General features: G+C 41.3%; 1 protein-coding gene across 1 annotated transcript in view; it reads left to right on the forward strand.

Annotated features, from left to right (window-relative positions):
- The window catches only part of LOC122226721 (collagen alpha-3(IV) chain-like), a 135,028-nt gene that overhangs the window by 61,482 nt on the left and 47,076 nt on the right, over positions 1-26,470 (forward strand). The window contains exons 2-19 of the mRNA XM_042950356.1: positions 4,682-4,738; positions 6,845-6,934; positions 9,632-9,676; positions 10,254-10,298; positions 11,539-11,601; positions 12,277-12,330; positions 13,129-13,155; positions 13,918-13,992; positions 16,158-16,220; positions 16,349-16,384; positions 17,240-17,281; positions 17,506-17,583; positions 19,324-19,386; positions 20,318-20,377; positions 21,813-21,857; positions 22,135-22,188; positions 23,068-23,109; positions 25,424-25,508. Coding sequence (XP_042806290.1) covers positions 4,682-4,738; positions 6,845-6,934; positions 9,632-9,676; positions 10,254-10,298; positions 11,539-11,601; positions 12,277-12,330; positions 13,129-13,155; positions 13,918-13,992; positions 16,158-16,220; positions 16,349-16,384; positions 17,240-17,281; positions 17,506-17,583; positions 19,324-19,386; positions 20,318-20,377; positions 21,813-21,857; positions 22,135-22,188; positions 23,068-23,109; positions 25,424-25,508 — 1,024 coding nt within the window. The remainder of the gene's footprint in view (positions 1-4,681; positions 4,739-6,844; positions 6,935-9,631; positions 9,677-10,253; positions 10,299-11,538; positions 11,602-12,276; positions 12,331-13,128; positions 13,156-13,917; positions 13,993-16,157; positions 16,221-16,348; positions 16,385-17,239; positions 17,282-17,505; positions 17,584-19,323; positions 19,387-20,317; positions 20,378-21,812; positions 21,858-22,134; positions 22,189-23,067; positions 23,110-25,423; positions 25,509-26,470) is intronic.

Here is a 26,470-nt window from a genome sequence, read left to right on the forward strand (position 1 = left end):
TCTCTTGGGGCTCCTGGGTGGCTCAGTCAGTTAAGCATCTGACTTCAGCTCGGGTCATGATCTCACGGTTTGAGAGTTCAAGCCCTGCGTCGGGCTCTGTGCTGACAGCTCAGAGCCTGGAGCCTGCTTCAGATTCCCGCTCTCTCTCTCTCTCTCTCTCTGTTCCTCCCCCACTCATGCTCTGTCTGTCTCTGTCTCTCTGTCTCTCTCTTTCTCAAAAATAAATAAACATTAAAAAAAAAAAAAGATTCTGAAAAAGAGAAATGACTCTCTTGAGTCTGGGGTTACTGTCATTGTCCTCCAGAAAGCGAAGTGCCTAATTTCCATGGCCCTGTCCAGGGCTCTCCACTGTATCACACGGGCAGTACTTGCTTCTAAAGCAGCAGTTGAACAGCTGCCAGAGAGTGGCCCTGACTACAATTTTGAGCTTATTTAATCAGGTGGAGCATCCACATGTCAGCAAAATTGTCACATTCTCTGAAGTCTTAGTCCAATTTTGCAGATATATAGGCAGGCCATGCCTTGCCACTTTAACTGCAAATTAAAGCTGGAACAGTTTGGGAACATCTCTGCTAACCCAGGCATAGAAATAGCCCTGGACCTGGCTCTGGAGTCTTGGCAACAGTAATGACCACCTGCATGTGGGTGACATGATGGATGAATAGAGAGTATAGTAGATCCTCTCTCAATGACTCTGCTTTTGAGTGACTCCTGGACTGACCAGAACTCTCCATGCCTGCTCCATAACAGACCAGTCGATGCCCACTGGCACTGCCCACCTGAGACCCATCCCTTAGGCTTCTCCCTCACACTAGCATATGCTTATATGCTATTCCATATGCTTATTCCATTGGTGGAGTTTTATGATTGCCAAGAGTTAGTGGTTTCTGCCAGTTGTACATATTATTATAACAAAGGAATTTCATGAAATATTAAATGCCAAATTGGTTAAATACAAATGCATAACATTTGGATTGTTGTGACAACTAGGTTGAAAGGTTTAATCAGATGATAGAAAAAGTGCTATCCAATTAAGTGTGGCTGAGAAAACATTTAAGAAGTTAGAGAAGAACCTCGTTTGATATCTAGAAGAACTCTACTCAGATTGCTCCATAAGCATCTTTCAGCAATTGGTCTGTTTCAAAGAAAGCAAAAGTTGACATTGTCAGTGGTGCATTATGGGTGTGACTTAGCAAGAATGACGTCACAGAATTCCAACAGCAGACCCATTCCCAAGGAAAAGACCTGGACCCTCTTTTATAAGACTGAAGAATTGGTGTAGACGTATATGTTGTAAGTTATAAAATGTCTAACATGTTCATGGACCTGTTTGTTCATTTGTTTCTGCTTTCTCCCTTTAACTAACTTTTTCAGTTAACCAGATGTTTTTGAACCATCAAACAGGGCTTTTACCCTAATGTAAAGACAATGAAACCAAATGCAAACAAAAGCTAAATATGTTGCCCCCAATGTTTCAAGATCCAAACTGAAGGATAATCATGTAAAAACTCAGGAACTGTGGTTTTGATGATCAGAAAAGGGGAGCAGAGTCACTATGGGTGATGATAAGAAGCCAGACCCCAGGCAAGAGGGAACTCAAAGGAACAGTATGGTCAGACACAGAGAGCTCCACACCCAACCCCTGAATAATACCACCCGTGTGAGTCCTAAGGATTCTTTCTTAGAACTGTGACAGTCACTGGTTGGGATACGACTTCATGTATTGGTTATAGGTAAAAGTATTGATCGAGACCAAATCTATGGTATGAAATGAAAGATTTGCTACAAATTAAACAGCTTCCCATTTTCTAATGGTCATCAAGAATCGTGTATAAGGTCTAACTTTAAAACTAGTAGCCTGAAGTTACTGCATTAGTCTTGATTTTGTAGGTTCAGGAATGATGTTTCAACTGGATAAGAACATACTCTTGTTTAGGGGAGTTGCACGCAGAAACATTAGTGGCGAGGTATCATGGTGCCTGTAGTCTACTTTTGAATGGTTTGGCAAAAAAAGCATGTGTGCATGTGAGTGTGTGAGGGAGGGAGAGAGAGAGAGAGAGAGAGAGAGAGAGAGAGATGGTAACAGTTGCCACACCTAGATGAGAAGATACATAAGGGTTCATTGCACTATTTTTTGATTCTTCCCAGGGTTTTAAATTTTTAAAAAATATTTTTAAGTCCAAGGAACTGACAACTAATTAGCCTTTGTTAATTTTAGCATGTAGTAAAATAGCCAAACCTTCTATTTCATTTTTTTGCCACTTCAACCATAGTTTTGCCTAATTCATGCGCAGAGAAAATGTCTTAGTCATGGCAGCGTGACAATAGTCATATGATTCAAATATCTTGAAATTCCAGGTCCAGATAGGATACAAATTACCAGTTTTCCATCTACCCATTGACCCATTCAATTAGTCCACAAGCATTTGTCCAGGATTTATTAAACACCACGGCTACTAACGTGAAGAAGACTCTAATTCCTTCCCTCTTAGGGCCTAGGGGCATTAGGGGAAATATACATTAAACATGTAACTACAAGTGGTCCATGGGAGCAAACAAGAAGGAGGCCCTGATTGCATTTGAGGGAGTTCGGCAAACACTTATTTGTTCAAACTGACATTGACAGGTTTCCAGTAATGTATGGCAAATATGGCTTTTACTTTGAGAAATAAAATTAGGCCTATCTCATGGCTTCCATGCACCTTCTCAGAGGTTAGAGGATTACCTGTGGTTCAGAGATTCTCAGAACGTGCTGTGTTGTGTCTGGGAGGCGGAAGAATCAGAGATGCTCAATGTCCATTGGAAAACAGTGGCCTGCCATCACCATTTGAAATAGAGCATTGAGTCCTTGGGAGGGTTGAGCTTTCTTGCCCAATGCCTGGTGCTCTCCTTGGATGTGGGACTCAGACTCCTTTCTGAGACCCTGCTGCCCCCTCCAGAGGCTGTGTGGGAGCTGCTTGCGTGACCCTCCACTCTTGGGACCAACTGTCAGCAGGTATTTAAAACAGAAACAAAAGCCAGAAGGACTCTTGTCTTCAGGAAGCTTTTGCTTTCACCCAGGTGACAAAAGCATCCCTGAAGTAAGGGACACCAAATCCTGGCTACTTGCTTGGAATGACAGGAAGAAAGACATGGCAAACGAAAAAACAGATGTGCAAATTCGTGTCTCACATGATCTAGTGTTCAGAAACAGAGAATGAGCTCTATCTTGCAGACTCAGATTTTAGATGCTAATTTAGAGCTGTGATACCAGAATCGAGAGTTTATTAAAACAGAATAGTGAGACGCACCCCCAGGGTTTCTGATTCAGCGGGTCTGGGGTGGGGCCAATAATTTGCATTTCTGAAAAGTTCACAGGTGATGCGGATGCTGCTGGTCTGGGGATCCACACTTTGGAACTATTGCTTTCATGGAGTGTGCTTAAGTATGTGACTGAAATGAGCATAAAAGCTTAAAAATCTAGAAAGACAAGATTGAACAATTAAGTCAAGGTATGACTTGACCCCAAACATCTGGGAAGAAAGTCAGAAAACTGCAGCCTTCTAAAAAATACCAAATATCCAACCCTTGGGGAGAATATAGATTTTCCTTTTCAATCAGTCACTCTCCATTCATATAAATTGTGAGGCATATAAATGTGGCATCTGAAAATTACTATACACTTCCTTTCCTTGAAGGGCAACATAGCCTACTGCCCTAGTCTCAGGAAATATATTTAACTGAGGATGTTTTCGCTTGTGTATCTTATTTTAATTGCATAAATAGGATCTTCCACTTTGGAAATATCTGAGGCGATCTCTCTTTTATTTTTCCTACCAACCAGCCAGCACATGCCCTAGACTTGCCCTGCCTTTTGCTGTTGATTAATATCCTTTTCCTGTGGAAAGCAAACTAGTTCTCAGTTAATATTAACCCAAAGGAAAAAAAAAAACTTAAAAAGATAAATATATAAACATAGAACATGTATCAAAACACATTGCAAATCCAGTATTCTAAACTACTTTTTTGTTCCTCTGCTGGCAGAGAAATTTTTAAAACTTGACCTTTATTAGAGTTGGCAGGTGCATAGGTTTTAAACTGTGTCCCGATGACCGCTTAGACAGGATAAGAGGTCCCAAGCTCCCAGCTAAATTTTTGGTTTTGTTTTAAAGTAAGAACACTTTGATACCAACATTAGTGAGTTAGATTGTTCCCCTTAAAGACACATGGTGGATACTGATCACCTTTTCTCAGTCTTGAACATCATTTCAGGAAAAGAAACCGTTCGAGTCACCTATGGAAGATATGACCAGTTCGTATACGCATATGCATATATGTACATTATGTTAAACCTAAGAAATTTGCCAACATTAGACCACTTTCTGCTTACAATTATGTCAATTTCATGTGGTTCAGTGATACATTATCCTGAAAAAAAGGATAGATGACTTTTGTATTTCGCATAGCTTAAAATTCCTACATTTGATAAAAATGATGTACACTCACCCGAGAGTTCTCCTACATGCAACGTCTCACTTTTCGACTCTATTTCTGTTGATAATGTTGCCCCAGTATCACATGGCTCCTAACGAATAGTGTTTAATGCTCAAAGAACAGAAAAATATGTTTGCTTTTGCCCTGTCAGTCAGGATTTATTAAGTTGTTGTTAAACAAAACTCTTTCTTTTTTCCCTTTTTCCTAGGGCTGTGTCTGTAAAGACAAAGGCCAGTGCTTCTGTGATGGGATCAAAGGAGAGAAGGTAAAAACAAAATCTTAAATATTGCTTTTTTTCCTCTGCAGAGCTCATCCAAGAATTCACTCTTCTTTGCCTAATAGCAGAAAGACCCACAATGTGTTATTCCATTCCCCAAATCAAATTTTAAAGAAATCATATATAAACATTAACCGAAAGAAAGAAAGAAAGAAAGAAAGAAAGAAAGAAAAGAAAGAAAGAAAGAAAGAAAGAAAGAAAGAAGAAAGAAAGAAAGAAAGAAAGAAAGAAAGAAAAGGGGAAAGGAAAGGAAAAAGGAAAAAAAGAAAAGAAAGTTTCAGACAACTGGTGTGAATACCGTCAGTTTAACTCTTTTGGTCTGTTAGCAAAAAAGAAAGATTTATAAGAATGCGTCTATATGTATAGCCCTATTTACATGTTGATAAACACGAAAGAACAACTGGAAACAGCTCTGTTCACTCACTTTGACCCAGACATTGACATCCGCAGACTTCGAGTCCTGCAGCACTGGTGCAGGCGCGCCCCCTAGTGAACGAATCCTGCAACAGCACGCTGGTTGAGGCCAAAATTCAGCACGAGGAAGTACAGGTGCCCCCCGCTTTCTGAAAGCTCGCCTGGCGCCAGTTCGTTTTTTAGGAAAGACCGACCTTGACCTTTGTTTCTGCTAAGCAAGAGATCTCCAAAGAGGATTTTTGCTTCTGTGAAAAAAAATTACCATACTAATGTAAGTTTTTCACAAAAGCGAAATGGTGTAATTCGAACTTTTAGAAAGCGGGGATACTCTTTGCTTTGTACCATTTCAGTTTGAGAAAAGTTTCGTAGGAACTCTGTGCTTTCGGATAGCGGGGGGGAAACCTGTAGCTCCATTGCAGACTTCAAGAAAAAAAAGAATGCCATGAAATCTCATTAATTCGCTCCATTAACTTGCAATTTGTGATAATTAAGACAGAGGCAGAACTAAAGTTTTTTCTTTGTTTACAAAACCCTTTCCTCCGGGATGCTAATGAATTGCTTAACAATAGTGAAGGGTGACTAAAAATATTTTAGAACATGCTTCTAGCTCTTTAGATAAAATGATTTACATATAATTTATATACTAACTATAATAATTATTACATTTATTTCCAGTTATTCTGTAATTGATGTGTAGTTTGAGTTAGGTTTTTCCCTGCAGCTATGAATGTATACACTCAGATCCATGTTGGAGAGCTGGGATTTATTCTTGCATTCAAGAATTTATTGAGTCCCTGCTATGTGCAAGCTGCTACTCTAGAATGTGTGTGGGTAACTGGGTTTGGGGAGGGGTGTAGCAAATTCTTTTGTTTCTTTTTATGGGATGTGGCTGTGTACACACAACAACATGAAATAGCCAACTTGATCTCTCTTTTTTTTTTTAATTTAATTTGCCAGTGGTGTGATTAAATTGACTGAATCAGCCAGCGACCTTTACTATTAGAGTGAAATCCCAGGATCCACGTCGGGAAAATTATTTGTTGGTAGAACCACGTGATGCACTGGGCCTAAATTATTTTCGCTAGTTACTAAGGGCTTTGTCATAATAGCACCTAACTCTTTCTAAAAAAACTATTCCACTCACCCTTTTGGTTATGCCACTCTTGATATCTCCTGCATCTCCTACACAAATAGATTGGATTACTAATTCCTGTGTAATCAAGAAAGGACTAAAACTGATAGCCTGCACGTTGTTCTTTTCAAGCTACCACAGCAATTATGCACACTCCCCAAACACATTCTTGTGCCTTAGCCTCACTCTCTCTCCATCTCCCAGCAAACACACTGCGCTAGTCTCAGCTTTCTATTTGGGCTTCCCACCCCCAGTTCCCCATTCCCTTTCTCTTAATCTCTGCTCTGTGTAGCCCCACCTTTTGGGGAAAAGTAGTTCCTACCAGACCAAAGGCAATCGCTTGCAAGACTACAGACAAATGCTAACAGCTGGTAGCCTTCCATTTACTGTTACGCTGACTGCTGAGTGCGAATTTTATTGAGCCAAGGAAAAAATGCGTGCCAAATGTTATCATTAAGTTGTAAAGAAAAGAAAGCAATGGTTGTGGGTGTGTTTGTTGCTGGGCAGTGCTATTCTGTGTGTTTCTTATCTTGTTCTGGTTTTAACAGGGGGAGAAAGGCTTTCCTGGACCCGCTGGTTCTCCTGGCCAGAAGGGGTTCCCAGGTCCCGAAGGCTTGCCTGGACCGCAGGGACCCAAGGTATGTCAGTTTATAAGCTCTCTTGGCCATCCCTTTCTTTTTGATGTTAGCTTTTCTCTTTCAGTCCTTAAGCATGCAGATGTTCCCCATACAAATATGAAATTTCCCCTAGATCTTTCAAGTCCTGTAAGCAAAGGATTGCCATCCCTCCCCCTGTCTTTCCTTTCTCTGTCAGGATTTAAAAACAAACTAACCCCACTTACTATTCACTCTCCAGCCGGCAATAATTTGCCTCTGGTCCTCCTGCCCTGAAAACATTCCTGCAGAAATCACCCATGACTTTTGTGTCCTTATCTGACCCTCACCCTTCTGCTTTGTTTCACACCCTGCGGATCACTCTCTTCTTGAAACACTTGTCTTTCCTTGTTTCTGGAATTCTCCTACCTCGGATACTCTTCTTTTTGCCACACCCTTCTCTTTTTTCATGGGTCCCTCTTTCTCAACTCATCACACATTTTTATCCTAAAGTCTGTGATACAACAAAGGGCTTTGTTTAAATAAATACCCTAGAGGATTTGCTAAATAACTACATAACCACTAGATTTGCTGATGGCTCTTTCCTGCTGTGGACATGAGCTAAACTTAAGCCTGGGCTCTCCTGCACTCACGTGGTTGTTCCCCTGACTGCTGGCCTCCAGCAAGCTATGCACTAACTAATAAGCTCTGAAAGATAATTGTCACTGATCCCTGCAGAGTCTTTTTAAATTTCCCAAATGTGTGGTATACTTAAGTGGTAATCACAGGCAACATTTCCTGCGACTCTATTCCGTGTGAAGCATTGGGACGTTTACTCTGGACTGTATCTCGTTTACTCTTCACATGGGTCCCAGAAATCCTGACTGTGGTGACTCATATTCTCATCTCCATTCTAGGGATGAGGAAACTGACACTCGGAGCCCATAATTAACTCATCCTGGACTCCACAGTGAAAGGTGGCAAGATCAGAGTTCAAATCTGGCTTTATATGATGCCAGAATCAAACTCCTGTAACCAAAGAAACTAAACCCACATCTGTATGTTCGAAGAAACATGCAAAATTTTGTGGTTTTTCCGTGAATTCTTCCGTTTCATGTCTCTCCAATTCATTTATGTGCTTTTTCTCCATTTCTCTTTCTTCTGACCCTAATTTTGAAAAAAGTCATCCAGATGCTGGACATTTAGTGTCTGAATTCAGACCCATTCGGTCTCTGACCATCCCACTGCCTTCCTCCAGGGTGTGGCCTAGGATATTCATCCATTTCACTAATAAAGTGAATTTGCTTCAATTCTGGACTTAGATCAACCCCAAGCCAACTCTTTCCTTTTTGTTTTGTTCTCTGCACCCACTCTGCTTGTTACCTTGGCATTTCTTTAGAGAAACCAGCAATCAGTTAAAATAATAATTGTAGGGGCGCCTGGGTGACTCCGTTGGTTAAGCATCCGACTTTGGTTCAGGTCACGATCTCACAGTTCTTGAGTTCAAACCCTGCATCTGGCTCTGGGCTGACGGCCTGCTTCAGATCCTCTGTCTCTCTCTCTCTCTCTCTCTCTCTGCCCCTCCCCCTCCTCCACTCTCTCAAAAATAAATAAAACATATAAAAAAGAAAAGAAAAGAATATCTGTGTATCATGTTGTCATGGAGTTCGTATAGGAAGACAGTGTGCTTTATCAATGTAGTCACACAAAAGATAATTTGATCCAAGGCAGACAATTAGAGCCTATTAAACCTGACCAAATGGAGTTTTCAGGTTAAAAAAATTCCACTCTTAATTTTAAGTATTTTATGCATGAAGAACATTTCTAATGGGGACATAAAACCTAGTCACTCTTGAGTCTTCTGCAGCATAACACAGAGCATCCAGCAGGGGAGGGGAACATAGACAAGCAAAATTCCACCTCCTCGGTGAAGGCCCACTTTAGCCTTGACCATCCAATCTCAGAAGGCTCTGTAACAACCCCTTTCTCAAAATAAAAAATAAAAAAATACCAAAACCTACTGAAACTCCCAGGAATGATAAAAACAGCTTTTGGACAATGGAACTTTCCCACCAAGTGGCCTGGTTAAGACAGTCTCCATTTAAGGTAATTCCCTAAGAAACAAGGCCTCTAAACTGTATTTATTCGATGCCTGAAGCTAGTTTATCTCTGGTTCAGGCAGTTCTTGCTTTGCTATTTATTTATTTGTGCGTGCCAGGCACATTTTGCTAATAAGGTGTTTTTCATGCACAGAAATATTGGCTGCCGTTCTCATCCCCCATTGTAACTGTATCGTTATCCTTATCAGACCTCAGCAGCTGTCCGGCTAACGTGGGGCTTTTACAGCAGCTCTTCACAGGCGTCAGTGTGAACACGAATTATTTTCTAACCTTGTCAAAATGTAGATTCTGAGTCAACCCGTGTGAGAGGTGGGGGAGACCTGAGAGCCTGCTTTGCTAACAAGCTTCCAGGTGATGCTAATGCCACGGGCCCCCCTGACCCCCCCACATGGAGTAGCAGGGGTTTGTATGAATTTTTGTTTGTCCTTTCCGATAAATATTTTAGCTCCAATTAAACAAACAAGCAATTTACTGTGTTGACACCGAAATAATCACAAGAGCAAAACAGGCTGGTGGTATGAATAAAACGGCGACTTTTATGGGTTTCTTAGTGCCACATGATTTCCAGTGTTTGCCTTTTGGGCTTGTTTTTGTTTTTTGTTTTTTTTTATGTTGGATCTAGGGCTCACCAGGACTTCCAGGACTCACCGGTCCCAAAGGTGGAAGGGTTAGTAGTCCAACTGGTCCGTCTTCTTCTTTATAAAAAATAAGAACTCTGCACTGTAAAAGTTATACAGATGTCACAAAGGAATACATTCTGTATGCTACACTCTATAGTTGAAGGTCAAGAACAGGTAAAAGTGATCTGGACTGGCAGAAAACAGTGGTCACTATGTTGGGGGTGGGTACTGATGGACTGGGAAAGGTGTGAGAGAACCGGCTGGAGGGGGTAGAGATTTTCACTGTCTGGATGGGGTGGCGGTAATAACAATATGTACGTGCAGACATCTGTAAACGTTCCTCAAGCTGTTTGCAGAAGCTTAGGGCACTCTACTATATGCAAGTTATGCCTTAAAAATCTATCCAAAAAGGCAAAAAAAGATCTTAATCATCTCTTTTAAAAAGTTTTATAAATGTAAGATTTAGAAAAGTTTGTCAAAACTTTTTTGTTTTTCAAATAGATGTTAGCCATTCCTGATTACAGTTGCAGGATGGGGTTATTAGAATGCAAATAATTTTATGTTTTCAGGTTGAACGTTTTAAAAGTGTTTTTCTTGCCACCTTCCCCTTTTCTATGTCTTTAGGGAATAACAGGATTGCCAGGATTCTCAGGTCCTCCTGGACTTCCAGTAAGTAATGGGGAAAATATGTAAAGTTAAAAAATAAAAAGGAAGCTCATTTTAATAAAGAGGTTAAAGCAATAGTGCGTGGAAATGGGTACTGAGACATATGCTACATGATGAAAATGTCACAGTAGAATCACATAATATATTAGAGTGTGAATTTGTAGGACATACAAGCCAAACTGTATTTCCTGAAATCCAAGCAGAATAGAATGGTACAAAGTGGAACAAGACAGGATGGGGCTTGACAGTATGAGATGGTATAGCGTGGAGTGAGTTGGGATGGTATGGGATGGGATAGAATGGAATGGGATAGGATGCAGTGGAATAGGATGGGATGGGATAGAATGGAATGAGATGGGATGGGATGGGATGGGATGGGATGGGATGGGATGGGATGGAATGAGATAGAATGGGATGGGATGGGATGGGAAGGAAGGAGACAGAATGGGATGGGATGGGATGGAATGAGATGAGATAGAATGGAATGGAATGGGATAGGATGCAGTGGAATAGGATGGGATGGGATAGAATGGAATGAGATGGGATGAGATGGGATGGGATGGGATGGAATGAGATAGAATGGGATGGGATGGGATGGAATGAGATGAGATAGAATGGAATGGGATGGGATGGGATGGGATGGGATGGGATGGGATGGGATGGGATGGGATGGGATGGGATGAGATAGAATGGACTAGAATAGATGAGATAGGATAGGATAGGATAGATGGAATAAAATGGAATGGAGTGTAGTGTGGAATAGAGTGGAATACAACAGGATAGGATAGGATAGGATAGATCAGAATAGAATAGAATAGAATAGATCAGAATAGAGTAGAATAAAATAGATGGAATAAGATAGATTATCTCTGTTGAATAGTGTAGAATAGTAAAATAATAGTTACTTCATGCACATATCCCTCTTCTTTTTCCTTTCTTTTCTTCCAGCTTAAAACAGCACGTTAAGGGACTTCATTTTGTATAGAAAGGTCTCTTGTTATATCTAAAATATCTGTATCTCACTTGGTAATTTTTGGTTTTGTTAGCCCATTTCATTTGCTATGATTTTTATTTAAGTGATCTAAAATAACCGTATACACTACTTAACTATTAATAGACATTTGTATTTAAATAACTCTCTAAATTAGCCCATCTTTTTCCTCACCTTGGGTTCCTCACTCTTGTCGCTTGTTCCCGGGGTCTGGTGCTTATGTCTCCTTTCTGAGACTTGCTGTGTTTCCAGGGCACCCCGGGCCATCCTGGACCATATGGACCTGCTGGTGTACCAGGGTGCAATGGTTCTAAGGTATGTGCTCCTCACACAGGAGCTGGTCGGGAAACATTCTGCCAAATGAGTCAATCAAGGTGAAGGAAGAATGAGACGGCACAGGCTTTCCTTGAAAGATCCTTTTAGCCAAAACCAATAGTGTGCATACAGAAACTTAACGGTTTTCTTTCCTGCTCTGGTTTGATTTCTGATTGTCTTTTGGGAGCGTTCTCTCATGTTCTCCCACAGAAGGATGGGGGGACCTCACCTGGTTACTTTCGCCTGAGGTTGTGAGTGTATGCAAATCAGAAACCAAAAGCGTGGAATGCAAAATTGGTCTTTGGCAAGGAACGACTGAACTTTGCAGTGTTCACTCATCCTCTTTGTTTCCTGACCGCACTCTCCTTTTCCCAGAATGGTGGCCATGAAAGAACTAATTAGTAAAGTTTCAAGGAAACAGCAATTAAAAAGTTCTTGGCACAATTAGACTTTTGCCATTTATGCACAATTTGAGAAACAGTAGATTCTAATCCTGTTTTCAGTTAAGATAATGGTTTTCTGGCCTTCAGCCTCATGACCCAGCAGCCATAAGGAATTTGGGTTACTTTGTCTAGATTTACCACTGCAGGGTTGGAAGACAGAAACAGGGAAAAGATCTCAATAGGCTGTTCTAGAACAACTAAGAAAGAATGACAAGCTTTGTATGTCTTCCAGGGTGAGCAAGGGTTTCCAGGCCTTCCGGGGATACCAGGCTACCCGGGGATCCCGGTAGGTGTCCATTTCTAACTCTGTATAAAGTGTAAACACAAGCCATTTACTCCAGAATGGTCGTATGCTGAAATCCGTCAAGACTGTGGGAAAGTCTAGAGCAGCTGAGAGGAGACATTCAACTAATGGGTGGCGAATGAATGAATAAATGCGTTGAGTTCAGGTTTGCACTTTGAGGCTTCATTTGGCATTTGAGACATCTAAGCGGAGATGACTGATAGGCAGCTAGATCTGCTCAGAGAGGCCCTGGATGGTGGTGACTCAAGGAGCAAGAATAAGGAGAAAAGAGCCTTGGACATGACTTAGAAAGCTCTAGCAAGGGATGTCCGGGTCAAGGAGAATAAGCCCGTAAAGAGGAGGGGCCCCTGGTGGTAGAAAGAAAACCAGAAAGAGTAGATGATGGGAGCCTAGGAAAGATGTATTTCCGTAGAGGGGAGTGGCAGACAGCTGCCCAATGCTGCCGAGAAGTCCACGAAGATCTGACAACTTGTCATTGACTTTAACAACATCACCATCATTGCAGGACTTAGCAAAGGATACTTTGAGCATGGATGGGGCATGAGGCAGGTGTGGGACTGAGGAGTGAATGGGATCTGAACAGAATGGGAAGGTTGCAGATGACATGAAGAAGAGATACGGGCAGTACTGGCAGGGGGAGATTAAGGGGAGGTTTTGTTTCTTTAAATGAAAGAAAGTTGAACGTATTTAAAAGCCAGCGGGAAGTATACAGCGAGAGAGGGGGCTGAATAGCAGTGAGGACAAAGCAGTGATTCTGTGTATTTGGTTTCCTTTTCTTAGGGTGCTGTTGGCTTGAAAGGAGAAAAGGTAGGTCATGTGTGGCATATTAGTATTGAAAATCTCCGAGGCGCCTGCATGGCTCAGTGAGTTAAATGTCCAACTTGACTTCCGTTCAGGTCTTGATCTCAAGACAGTTTGTGAGCTGGAGCCCCGCATGGGCTCTGCGCTGACAGCGTGGAGGCTGCTTGAGATTCTCCCTCTTTCTCTGCCCCTCCCCTGCTCGTGCTTTCTCTGTCTCTCAAAATAAACAGATTAAAAAAAAGAAGAAGAAGAAAGAAAGGAAATCTGTAATGGTACATCTGAAAGGGGTTCCATTAAATGATGAGATATAAGTGATTCCAAATCAGGTTTCATAATTAATTCAGAAACCAGTTAATAATTGGACCATGATATTTGTTCCTATCGGACAACTTCTTTTAGCTCTTTCTGTAAATACCTCTTAAGAAATACAAGTTTTGGAAAATCCTTGAAGGAAATAGAGTCTAGGAGGAAAGAACTGACATCAGGCTCAGGGTCCCGACTTCCAGATCAGGAGCTGCCACTAATTCTGGAATCTTGAGAAATGCTCTGTCATTCTTATGTCTTTCTTGCTTGCCCAGTAAATTGTCTATCTTAGGATATATGAAAATCTTAGATCTCTTCCAAACTGAGTAATCTTAAATCTTTTCTCTACGTGTATGCCCTGAAAAGCACTTTTATCCTTGAAGCAGTAGAAGTTTGAATAAGCAATTTAAAGGAGCTTTGCAAATATAACATTGGTTACAGTTGATGAAGTTCTTTATTTTCAAGGGAGCTCCTGCTGCAGAAGGTATAGAACTTGATGGAAAAGGTGACCCCGGGTTGCCAGGAGCCCCAGGATTACAGGTATAGCACTTCAGGGATGGTCTTCTCATTCTCATTTCTCTGGTTCTGGCTCTCTTTCTCTGTCTCTGTCTGTCCATCTCTCCCTCTTTCTCCCTTCTCTGTGTCTCTGCATCTCTGTCTTTGTCTCTGCCCCTCCTCTCTCTCTCTTCCCCTAGATCTTTTCCTCCCCCTCTTGGGAACATTTTTATTGTTTGTTTTCCATTTTCTTTTTTGTTTTGTTTTCTTTTTTCATGGAGATACTATTGACATATGACATATTCGGTGTAGAGGGTAGTGATCAGAGATTTGTACATATTGTGAAATGATCCCCACAATAAGCCTAGTTAACATCCATCACCACCGTGACAAATATTTTTTTTCTTATGATGAGAACTTTACTCTCTTAGCAGCTTTCAAATCTGGAATATGATGTTATTGACTATAGTCACTATGCTGTACCTTACATCCCCAAGACTCATTTATTTATAACTGGACATGTGTACATTTCACCTATGCTCCACCCCCACCTCTGACAACTGCAAGAACATTTGCAGTAGACATTCACATGTCTTCTGTTTACAGATCGACTTCATTTCACTCTAGAATATTCACTTTATGAGAAACTCCATGAAACTAACATAAAGGGATGATTTTGTTCATAAGTCTTTTAATCTCTTCTTAAATCTCAATTACCCAGGCTTTTCTACACCTAAGAAGGAATGTTCAAGGAATAGTTATGTTCCACTTACTCTGTATTTGTTGAAATCAAGCATAGGTTTGTATCATACACTGAATATCATTTAAAACTATAATGTTAAGTAATAGCCCTATTACAAAATTTGCAGGAGTAAGTGGGTTTTATTTAAATGTGCCTTTTTCCTGTAGAGTGGTTTACTTTCTGATCCATATGTATGTAGATCTGAGTGTGATCCCAGATAGATACAAAGAGACACAGCCATTTGGGGGACTGTGTATGCTTTACTTTGTGATCCAAAAGGATTTTTTGGTAGACCTCAGGCACAGGTACTAACTTCCAGGTTAAAACCAGAAATATTTTAACTTAGTTCAGAAGTATATGTGGAAATTTCTGGAAATTTGTCTAAGTAAGTCAAAGAGTTTGAGTTCAGGTTGTTGAGCTCCTGGATGGTGACCCCTGCCAACCAATGGTGAGCCACAAAATGGCAGAATGACATGCTTAGGAGGCTTTACCGACCTTTGAGGAAAGATACAGAACATGATGCCTCTTGATTTTTCTTGTTTAAGAAACATTTAAGGGGCCTGATGCTGAAGGAAAGGGATCCAGTAAGAAGAGATCGCAGCCATCTGGGACGTTGACGTGTCCTTTAAGTGTGCATTGAGTGTCGGCTAGGTACTACAGGGTGCTACTGATGAAGATCTAACAGTGGGACATTCATGTATACAAGAAACATGAATTACATGCCAGTTATATGCCAGGAGCTATTCTAGGCTGTAGAGATACCACAGTGCACAAATCAGCACCCCCCCCCCCCCCCCGCAAAAAAAAAATTCTTGCCATCATGGAGCTTACATTCTAGTAGGGGAAAATAGAAAAAAATGTAAATTAATAAGTGTTGGTTAGATAGTAAAAAATGCCAAGGAGGAAAAGACTGCAGGGCCAGGGGATAAAGGAGTGTCCAGGTTGGAAGGAGGGTTGTGGCTTTACATTGGGCGAGCTGGGAAAGGATGACATTTGAGTGAAAATAAAAGGGAAAGGAAGTCGGTCCTCTAGATGTCTGGGGGAAGAGGATTCTAGACAGAAGGAGAGCAGGTGGAAAGCCCTATGGGAGGAGTATGCTTGGCTGAGAGACAGGCAGACAGAGAGACAGACACACAGACAAAAGCAAAATTTCAAAAATTTAAAAACCCTTCTAAAGTAAAGCAACGGCTCTGGTCATACTCCTGGAAATGTTACCATCCAGGTATCCCTGGCAACCTGTTCTACATGGCAACGTGCTTTTAGGCACCTTTTTTTTTTTTTCCTTTCCCCACCTCCCCCCTTTTTTTTTGTAATTAACTGCAGCCATGAATGAGAGCCATCATGCTCCTCAACTTTCATTAAAATATGTTAATAGATTTAATTAAGAACTAAGAACTAAGAACAAATGGACATTGTTCTTAGGTAAGAAGTAAAGTTAAACTTACCCTACTCTTCTCTTAATTTACAGGGCTTACCAGGCCTTCCAGGTTTTCCTGGACCCATTGGTCCACCTGGCCCTCCAGGGCTCTTTGTGAGTATGAAGCCATCACAGCTATAGACACTATAAACTAATAAATTCATTATAGCTAAAAGCTTTACACAGAGTTTTTGGCTTGGTACACATTTCCCGCTGTAATTTTCACTTCTGGATTTTTCTAGGGCTTTCCAGGAACCATGGGACCTCCAGGACCTAAGGTAGATTATAGTTCGTGTGTCACAACAGCCAGAACGCCCTAAGCAAGCTAAAAGCCAAACCTGGCCTGATTAGACATGTGGTCACTGCCCAGACCCTCTCTGGAAGCACAGGATTATTCCCTGGAATAATCCATGGAAAGGAATGGGGCAGACAGCTCTGCACCCCTCACTCGCTTCTCCCTGCACTTAGTAACTTGATCCCTGATAATTCAGTTATAAGGAGCTCCGTATCAGGAAAGGGCAAGTCCGTAGGTTTCCCATTTCTGATAATCCTACTGATCACCCAATACTTTATCCTATAAACTTTTGCAGCGGACTGATCACCCAATACTTTATCCTATAAACGTTTGCAGCGGACTGTTCCCCAAACCAACCTGATCTTAAGCCAGTACATGAAGGGCCCTGCATGCCTTTCTCTTCTCTCATGTCACTAAATTACTACTGAAGACTGAATTGTATTCTTAGCCTCTCTAGGAATTTCAGAATCCCGAAGTTCAGCTACCCTTGCTTCTTCTTTTTAAGATGAGAAAACTAGGGCATCAGAAAGTTAGGTAACCAGCTAGTGGCTGAGCCAGATAAATGTCCTCTGAGCTGGTTTCCTTTCCCCATGCCACATCATGCCTTCATTTGCCATATTAAGTATATCCCGTAAGCTTTCTGCATTTCACGATCTCTACTTTTGAAAGAAACATAGTGTGCCTCTCTCCTCCAAGAAATAGCTAAAATAATTTTGACAATACTGACATTATAATTAAAATGTAAATGGTCAGTTACAAACATTGGCACTTCAGTGGGTTTAGACCATTCATAGTCATTTTCTTTTTAAAAATAATTTTGTTTTGCCTTTTCTTACAGGGTCACATGGGCGATAATGTGATAGGACAAAAAGGAGAGCGGGTAATTCAAATACTGGGGTTTATTTGTGGGCAAGACATTTTAAGTCTCAGAGCAACCAACCTATACGTCTCAGTCACTGAGTGACACCGAAATAAATGTGTGTGTTTGCTCTATCATTGGCTCTATCTTCTCACCGAAGAACCAACAGGGAAGGAGCATCTGTCTTTCAAAAAAGCAAAGGTGATGTTGTTCAGCTTTGCATTCCTGAGTGTATTTGTGTTTAGGGTGTGAAAGGATTGACAGGACCCCCTGGACCACCAGGAACGGTTATTGTGACGCTAACCGGCCCAGATAACAGAACGGTAACTCTTCCGCTTTATTACTAGGGTTGTGTCTTCTCTCTTCTGGGGGGGGAGGTCCTTGCGATCTTTTACCTCTTTTATAAGTTCCGTCTAAGCCCAGTTCAGCCCTGCCTGAACCTCTGGATTTTATTTTATCCCCATCTTTTACTGGAGAACCAGAAAACAATGAGACAGGGATGTGAGGCAAGATCAGAGGAAGCAGCTTCCAAGGTTCTAGAAGGTGGAGCCTGGATCTAATTTTGCTCACCTCTTATCCCCATCCCTTCTCACTGTTCCCAACTCAGATGGGGATTCAGTGAGTATGTTTGAATAAATGATAACAAAATGGTTATATGGCTCTGATCCAACTGGATAGTAATGACCTAAAGATATGGGTGGAGTGGTATTGTAACCAACTGAGACATTTTTATCTGCCATTATAACCCCAGGGGCCATTTGGCCCTAATTTCTCTCCCAGGACACTGTGACCCTGTTTTTTGACATTAACATTTGCATTTTGTTCCTACCATGGGGTAGCTGGAAAGACCAGGATATAGAACTGAATTGAATGCTCAGAAAAAGTGAATCACAATATAATACCCCAAACCTAGACACTAGGTTGATCCTGGAATGCCTGGGATGGGGGGAGGGAAGTGAGGGGTTAACTAACAATTTTCTTGTGGAAGAAATAAACACAAATCATCCTTCTTTTTAAGACTTGTGATTATTTTCAATAATAGCTTGATTGAAATATAATTCACATATCATAATTCACACATCCGTTTTAAAGAATAAAATTCATGGGTTTTAGTTATAATTAATTTTAACAAATTATTGAAATATAATTTACATACCATGAAATTTGCTCTCTAATGTACAATTCAGTGGCTTTCAGTGCATTCATGTGGTTTACAAGTATTACCACCTGCAATTTTAGAACACTTTCATCACCTCAAAAATAAACTAAAAATAAAATAATTTTTAGTGATAGAAATTATCAAAACAAAACTGAAAAGAGTTAAAGCAAAACACGGCAAAATTTGGTATAATCAAAATAATAACTCTCATTGAAGATTGGAGAAAAATTTACCTGAGGAAAATAACCACTTTTAAGAGGTAATTGACAAAAATAAAATTAATAAAGTCTAAAATGGTATTGGCTAGAAATTGACAGGAAATGTGCTCGCTTCGGCAGCACATATACTAGAAATTGACAGGAAAAAAAGTCTTATTTTGACAAAATCTAGATCTGGAAGATTTGATCAGGGGGGAAAAAATCAAGTTTGAAAAAAAACAAAAAAACTGATGCCCCAAGAGATGATTCACAAGAGGGAAAATACAATCAATAAAATGCAATTAGGGGGCAAACAAACCTGATTAATGGAAATCAAATTCTCATCATAACATATACTCAGAAAATGATCCCAATGAAAATAATTTCTGTATATTAAAATGAAAATAAGATACATTAAAAATGATTTGAATGTGCTTATTGAAAACTGATGCAGGAATTAAATTGGTTGAACACAGTTTGATCCAAAAGATAACTTTCTTTTAAAAAAAGAAAAAAAAAGTCTGTGTTTAGTTTCAATGGGTTCACAAGTATAACATTTGAAATGTGAAAAACAATAATGTGTCATGTTAACAAGAGGTACATAAGTTCTTTGTAAATCCAGTACATTGAACAGACAGAGAAATCTGTAAAAGCAGTAAAATCTTATTTGATCTGTGTGTAATGACCTGAAATTGTTTTTGTGGCAGGACCTCAAGGGAGAGAAAGGGGACAAGGGAGCCATGGGCAAATCCGGACCTCCTGGACCCTCAGTAGGTCATTTACACTCATGCTGTTCCCTTGAAATGTAAAGTAGAGCCTTAGAGCCTATTTTGATATATGATCTACTTTTAAATCTTAATATTTGCTAGAACATGATAGTATTTTACTGCAGAGGTCATGAGTATACTAGAATTATTTTACACCTACTTCTAGCTGAAATCCCTACGCTGTGGTATATGTGCCCAATGTCACCCATCTTACGATTCATCTTCAACATCTGGGTTTATTATTATTATTATTATTATTATTATTATTATATAATTTATTGTCAAGTTAGCTAACATACAGTGTGCTCTTTGCTTCAGGGGTAGATTCCCATGATACATCACTTACATACAACACCCAATGCTCATCCCAACTAGTGCCCTCCTCAATGCCCACCACCCATTTTCCCCACCCCTTCTCCTCCCACCCACATCAACCCTCAGTAGAGTCTCTGTATTTAAGAGTCTCTTATGGTTTGCCTCTCTCTCTGTTTGTAACTATTTTTTCCCTTCCCTTCCCCCCCGTGGTCTTCTGTTAAGTTTCTCAAATTCCACATATGAGTGAAAACATGATATCTGTCTTTGACTGACTTATTTTACTTAGCATAATACCCTCCAGTTCCAGCCATGTTGTTGCAAATGGCAAGATTTCATTCTTTTTTCATTGCCAAGTAGTATTCCATTGTGCCTATATATGTCACAGCTTCTTTATCCATTCATCAGTTGATGGGCATTTGGGCTCTTTGCATATAGCATCTTGTATTTTAGCATTTATTTTTAAACGAATACTTATAAATAAGATTTCCCTCTTAGATGAACCATGATTTTAACATTTTAAAATATAACAGGATAATCAGAAGGAAAAAGTTAATGGCAATCAAGATAAGTAAGAAAAATCAATAATATGTACAATTTGATATAACTCTCATTAATACAGGGACCGCCTGGGGAATCTTATGGAGCTGAAAAAGGTGCTCCTGGAGAACCTGGCCCGCAGGTAAATTTGGAAATTCAGTGTCATGTGCAGCCTGTATTAGTAAATACTCAGGACTATTTAGGAAATAAGTGTACGATACCCATCTCAAACTAGCTTAGACTTTTGTAAGTTTTTTAAAGATTTAGGAAATATGGGGTGCCTGGGTGGTTTAGTCGGTTAAGCGTCTGACTCTGGCTCAGGTCATGATTTTGTCGTTCGTGAGTTTGAGCCCTAGGTCCAGCTCTATGCTGACAGCTTGGAGCCTGGAGCCTGCTTCCTATCTGTGTCTTCCTCTCTCTCCGCCTCTCTCCTGCTCGTCGTGCTCTGTCCCTTTCTCTCAAAAATAAGTAAATATTTTAAAAAATTTAGAAAAAGATTTAAGAAATGAGACTTATATGTTCAAGTAGCTGAGAAGTTTAAGGCTGAAACAGCCTTCAAGGACTTCAGAGCCTGAAACAATATGGCGGGAGGGGGCCCTCCATACCATTTCTCCCCCTCTGTGTGCATTGATTGGCCTCATGCTCTCCTTTGACAATGACCTTCTTCCTTGTAGGTGGCAATAGAGAGAAAAGGTGAGAAGTTCAGATTAATGGCATCCAAGGAGACAGTGTGTTTCCCTGTGGCCATTAATAAAACCCCAGAGAATCTCTCTAATTGACCCAACTTGGTTCTATGCCTCACTCTGGAAAGCGAACTGTGGCCAGGAAGAAGTTTCCAGGGTTGGCCAGACCAGCGGGGTCAGGGTTATTGTGACTGAGAGCCCCATGAGAATCACACAGAGTGAGGGAACGGCCGCTCCCCAAAGAAAATGGGACATGCTGTGACATGGGTAGTGGGGACACTGAAGCCACCAGGGTCCATTCACCCGGCCAGCTCTATTTTTAGAAATATTTAACCACATATATTGTGTTTAAATTCTAAAACTTTTACATTGAGAAAAGTGTATATTTTTCTAAGAAAAAAATAGTATGATTTTTATTCTCTCATGGAGAGTAGACTTCATAATAGGTCATCCAAAAGCCCTGTCTGTTTAGAACACTGCACCATATTTTTATAAGTATGTCCAAATACAGGCATATCTGCAGTTCGGGGAATTGCCAACATCTCGAATAGTTTGTGAACACCTCCCTCTTTCTAAGCTTTTTTGTCCACTCCTCTGCTTTTTCAAGTTTTCTTCCAAGCTTGGGTGGATAGTATTAGATCTCACTGAAGCTTAGCTCTTAATTGCCAATCTTCCTTCCACTGACCCCCCCTTGATTTCCCCTTCTGCCCGGCTCTGCCTTTCCCACCAAGAGAAGGTCATACGTGTTCCATGATTAGTAGTTTTTTTTTTTTTTTTCTTCTAACAAATGGGTGGAAAGTCTCAGTCAGGCTCTCTTGCCCGAGGTCAAGAGGAAACGATCGATCGTATCATTCAGGTTTTCCGTATTTATTAAATGATGTGTTTTTGTTTTAGGGAAAACCTGGAAAAGACGGAACCCCTGGTTTCCCTGGCACTGAGGTAAAGACATGATTTGGCCCATCGATGTTACTGAAATGTTAGTTCCATTCGGTGAAGAAGCACTCTGGGGAGTCATCGGTAGCTACTAATCTAGAAAAAGCATGCGGCCTTTTAAACCTGCATTTGAGAATCAGAGTGCAACACCCTCACTGTGAAGAGAGACCATCTGAGCCACCCTAATTTTTCTTTGCAAAAAGGAGTTCCAACTGCTCTTGCTTCCCACAGGAGAAATTGACCCGTGGGCCTCCTGACCCATTCTCTCTGCCCTTTTCCACAGGGAGCCAAAGGCAACAGGGGCTTCCCTGGGTTACCAGGAGAAGACGGCATTAAGGTAATGCCCTCTCGAACATCCTCTTCTCCAGGCTCTTTTAACTAGTTGGCTTTTGCCCGCCCTTTCCCCACCATGCCCTGGAAATAGGTACAAGGAATTGCGACCAGTGTTCATTAAAACACCTTAGTTATATTTGTTAAGAGGAAGTGAGGGATGTGAAGTTTGCACGGACACCTGAAGGGCAGTTTTGTGGGAAAGATAGAAAACTCGCTCTGTGTGACAGAAGCTGGCTGACACAGTGACCAGTGAGATTTAGTTTGCTCATGAGGAAGGAGCTGGAGAAGTCCTGCAGGCGAGGGTTTCTGGTCATCGGAGGGCAAGTGTAGGCTGAGCCCCGTGAGTCTCAACCTGGGTCATGACACGCTGAAAGGTCACGATGAATGAATCGTGCGCCGTAGTCCGTTTCATGCGTTGCCGACAACATGTTACAGACATTTTCAAATAATTGTTATGTGTAAGGATATGTGCAGATTCAAGATTTACCCTATAATAAATAATATCACTTCCTGTCCAATTCTGAAAATGCCCTCTTGAGTAGGTAAGGAAGGGGGTGGGTTACAGGTGAGTTGGGACAGTGGGGACTGCATATAACTCACAGCCTGGTTTTGCCGTGCCTGAGATCTGGGCGAGAACGTGGGAGTGTGTAATGCATAGAAACACCCTCGGAAGGCACTGGCACGGAGGGAATCTGGAAATCACTAGAGCCACAGCTGCTTCTCAGGACCTTGTTGACAGGATTCTTGCCCCAGGTGTGGCCCTCCAGGGAAATAACCCAAAGTCAGTTTATTATTTAGCTGTGCATTTTGCTTTTTCAGTATACCAAATATGTAAATATTTTGGATTAATGTACTCACAATTTGTAACTGTCTTTCAACACAGGGGTGGAAAGGGGACATTGGCCCTCCAGGATTCCGTGGTCCAGTAAGTGTAACTAAAGATAATGTCCGATTGTCATGGGTGATCAAGTCCTCCAAAGCATCAAGGAAATTTTGAATTGGCGTCTCTCATTAACTGTTAAGAGATGATAGTACTTACTTTTTTATCAAACCAAGGAAGAAAATAGCTGTTGTCATTATTTGTCCATTTGGCAATGGACAAATATTTCTATTTGGTCCTATGTGGTCTCTGGAAGGCACTAGCAATGCCCACCCTCGGCGGTGGGAAAGAAGAAAACCTTTGTTCAATCACACATGGCCCCAGGTGACCTGTGGCCTTGAGCAGAGCAGGAGGGGTGCCGTGGAGGTCAGCTGGGGTACCCAGGGCAGAGGGAGCGAGCTCCACCCACTCCGTCTGGGCATGGGTATATGACATCCTGCACTTGTGGGCAGCACGAGCCCAACCAGGGCCAGCAGAAGCCACTGACCCCAAGCCCAAGCTCCGTCTCAGCAGGCTGTCTCCTCTCTGCAGTGTGGATGTGGATTGCACGGATGTCTGTCATCCTGACTGCAGAGATAGAGCACATTCTCTATTTTGTGACCCTGTCACTTAAGGAGATGAGTAAAAGAGATCCGGGCTCTGACTTCCAGTATCCCTTCGTCTCCTGCCTTAAAGGACAGTGGTTCTCACGTTCAATGCACCGAGTGGAGCTGCCATTCAGAAAGGACGGTGGTAGTAGGAGAGTCAGGGGGTGGGGGTGAGGGGGGTCCCATTCCTAACACCGTTCTCAGACCTCTCAGCCTAAGTAATTTAACTAAGTAAATTTAACTAAGTAAAGTAACTGGAGGAAGGTCCTGGAAATTCTCACCTTCACACAACAAGTAAGTGATTCAGATGCAAATAGCCCCAACATACTTTTATGGAGTTGCTGGGAAGAATGATTGGGCCTTAGGGTGAAAGCACTTAGCCAACCCTTGGCAGGTGCACATATGCTATTATGGATTTTGATGGAGATTATTATATTATCATTACTGTTATTATTGTGAGTTATTTTTTGTGACTGTATACATAGTGTTTAACCACAATACTCTTGTTACCTCTTTTTTAAACAAGCCAGCAAAGTCGTGGGCCCCATGCAGCATACAGGAAAACAAAACAAAAAACAAACCTTTTCTTTTCCCCTCTTCTTTTTAAAAAAAAAATTTTTTTTAACGTTTATTTATTTTTGAGACAGAGAGAGACAGAGCATGAACGGGGGAGGGTCAGAGAGAGAGGGAGACACAGAATCTGAAATAGGCTCCAGGCTCTGAGCTGTCAGCACAGAGCCCGACGCGGGGCTCGAACTCACGGACCGCGAGATCGTGACCTGAGCCGAAGTCGGACGCTTAACCGACTGAGCCACCCAGGTGCCCCTTTCCCCTCTTCTTTCATTTAAGATAAATGTACCAAGTTCTAAATGAAATCTCCTTGCCAGTTGCGCTGGAGAGGAATTAGCATTCCCGGTTTGCTGTGTGTATATGTTTTAATTCCAGTTTCTATTATCGTCCTTGGAAATTCTGCTTACGAAGTAGATGGTTAAAGACCAACAGTAGGTCCACTGAGCATGTCAGAAACAAGAGTCCTCAATTATTGCAAGTCATTGGTATCCTGAAATTTAAAGAAACAATCAGAGTATTTTTTGATGTGTGGGTCCCAACAGACTCTGAAATAAAGTTAGCTCATGAGGACAAGTGTTTTTAAAAAGTGAAATAGAATAGGGCCACCTGGGTGGCTCAGTCCATTGAGCGTCCGACTTCAGCTCAGTGGTTCGATTTGTGGGTTTGAGCCCCGCATCGGGCTCTGTGCTGTCAGCCCAAGAGCCTGGAGCCTACTCCTGATTCTGTGTCTCCCTCTCTGTCTGCTCCTCCTCTCTCTCTCTCTCTCTCAAAAATAAATAAACATTAAAAAAAATTAAGTGAGATAGAATATACTGAAAAATCAGCATTGATCAAATGTCAAAATGGTAAGTCACTGTTTGTGAAACTTCAGTTTCTGCATACGTATTCACACATATCTAGAAATGTATGTATGTATATTTATAACTATGAGTATGTGAGCTGGGTCACATCATAAAATGTATTTCTAGTTGAAAGCCCATGAAGTATATGATACCATGATACCAGAAACATCAACTTTTATCTTTACATGTATCCATTATGTATATATGACTACCATATTTCTGCTAACACATAAACCTATGAATTCAGGAAGATAAGGAAAATATCATTTGGGCCAAAATAAAAGACATTGGAATATGGCATTTGGTGAGCTCTCCATAAATAGCTATCTTTTCTCTTCATTTGTTCCTTTTTCCTTTAAGACAGAATATTATGATGCATACCAGGAAAAGGGGGATGTAGGAATTCCAGGCCCACCAGGCCCCAAAGGAGCTCGTGGCCCACAGGGTGAGGATACATTTCTTCCTAAAGCGTTTGCTGCCTATTTCCATGTGTTTCTCTCCAGGCAACATGTAACATATGCTTATAGACCTAGAATTTGCAGGGGGTGGGGGGGTGGGGGGAGGGGGAAGAGAGGTCTCCCAATTTTCATGGCCTCCTAATTTTCATACTTTTATATGAAAATTCCATAGGTGCTATACCACAGAAGGCAGTTAAATTCTTTGTGTGTGCAAGCATGAAGTTCAAGTCGGACAAGAAAACACTAATAATGGCCAGAGGGCAGGAGGAGGGAACATAAAGAATCAGCAATCTTAGTGGGATACAAAAGAAAAAATGGAGACCCTGAAAAACCATAGTTTGAGCAAATCCATATAATAGTGACAAGAAGGGACTGAAATCTGGGGTTTCCCAACTCCTGGCACCATGAAGCAGAGTCACATTTATTAGATTCTGTCCCTTTGGGTAGATACACTGGAAAGGTCTAGGCCAAGAGCTCTCCTCTCTGGTTACACATCAGAATCCCCAGGAACTTCTAAAAACGTGCCAAGTCCCATCCCTGTGATTCTGATGCAACTGTCTGGAGGCGGGGGCGGGGAGAGGGGGGAGGCTGAGCACTGGTAGATTGCAAAAGCTCTCCAGATTATTCTAGTGTGTAGCCGGGATCGAGAACCACTGATCTGAGGCAAATTATTGATACACATAAGATTTCAAAGGAGAATTTCACTCAAAAGAGTAAAAATACCTAGCATTCTTAAATAAATGGGCAGACAAGGATAGATACAGACACAGATTTTTTTTTAATCTGATATATGGTCACTATAAATCACTTCCATATGTCCAAGAATTAGAACCCCGTGCGATGTTATTGGAGATGGAACACCATCTTCTCGCACCTGAACCGTTCCAACAAAGTGTCAGATACACAGCAGGCTCCTCGTAGATCTCTGCGGAATTGTTTGAAGGTGCAG

The sequence above is a fragment of the Panthera leo genome, chromosome C1 (assembly GCF_018350215.1).
Source record: "Panthera leo isolate Ple1 chromosome C1, P.leo_Ple1_pat1.1, whole genome shotgun sequence".
In the NCBI taxonomy this organism is placed as follows: Eukaryota; Metazoa; Chordata; class Mammalia; order Carnivora; family Felidae; genus Panthera; species Panthera leo.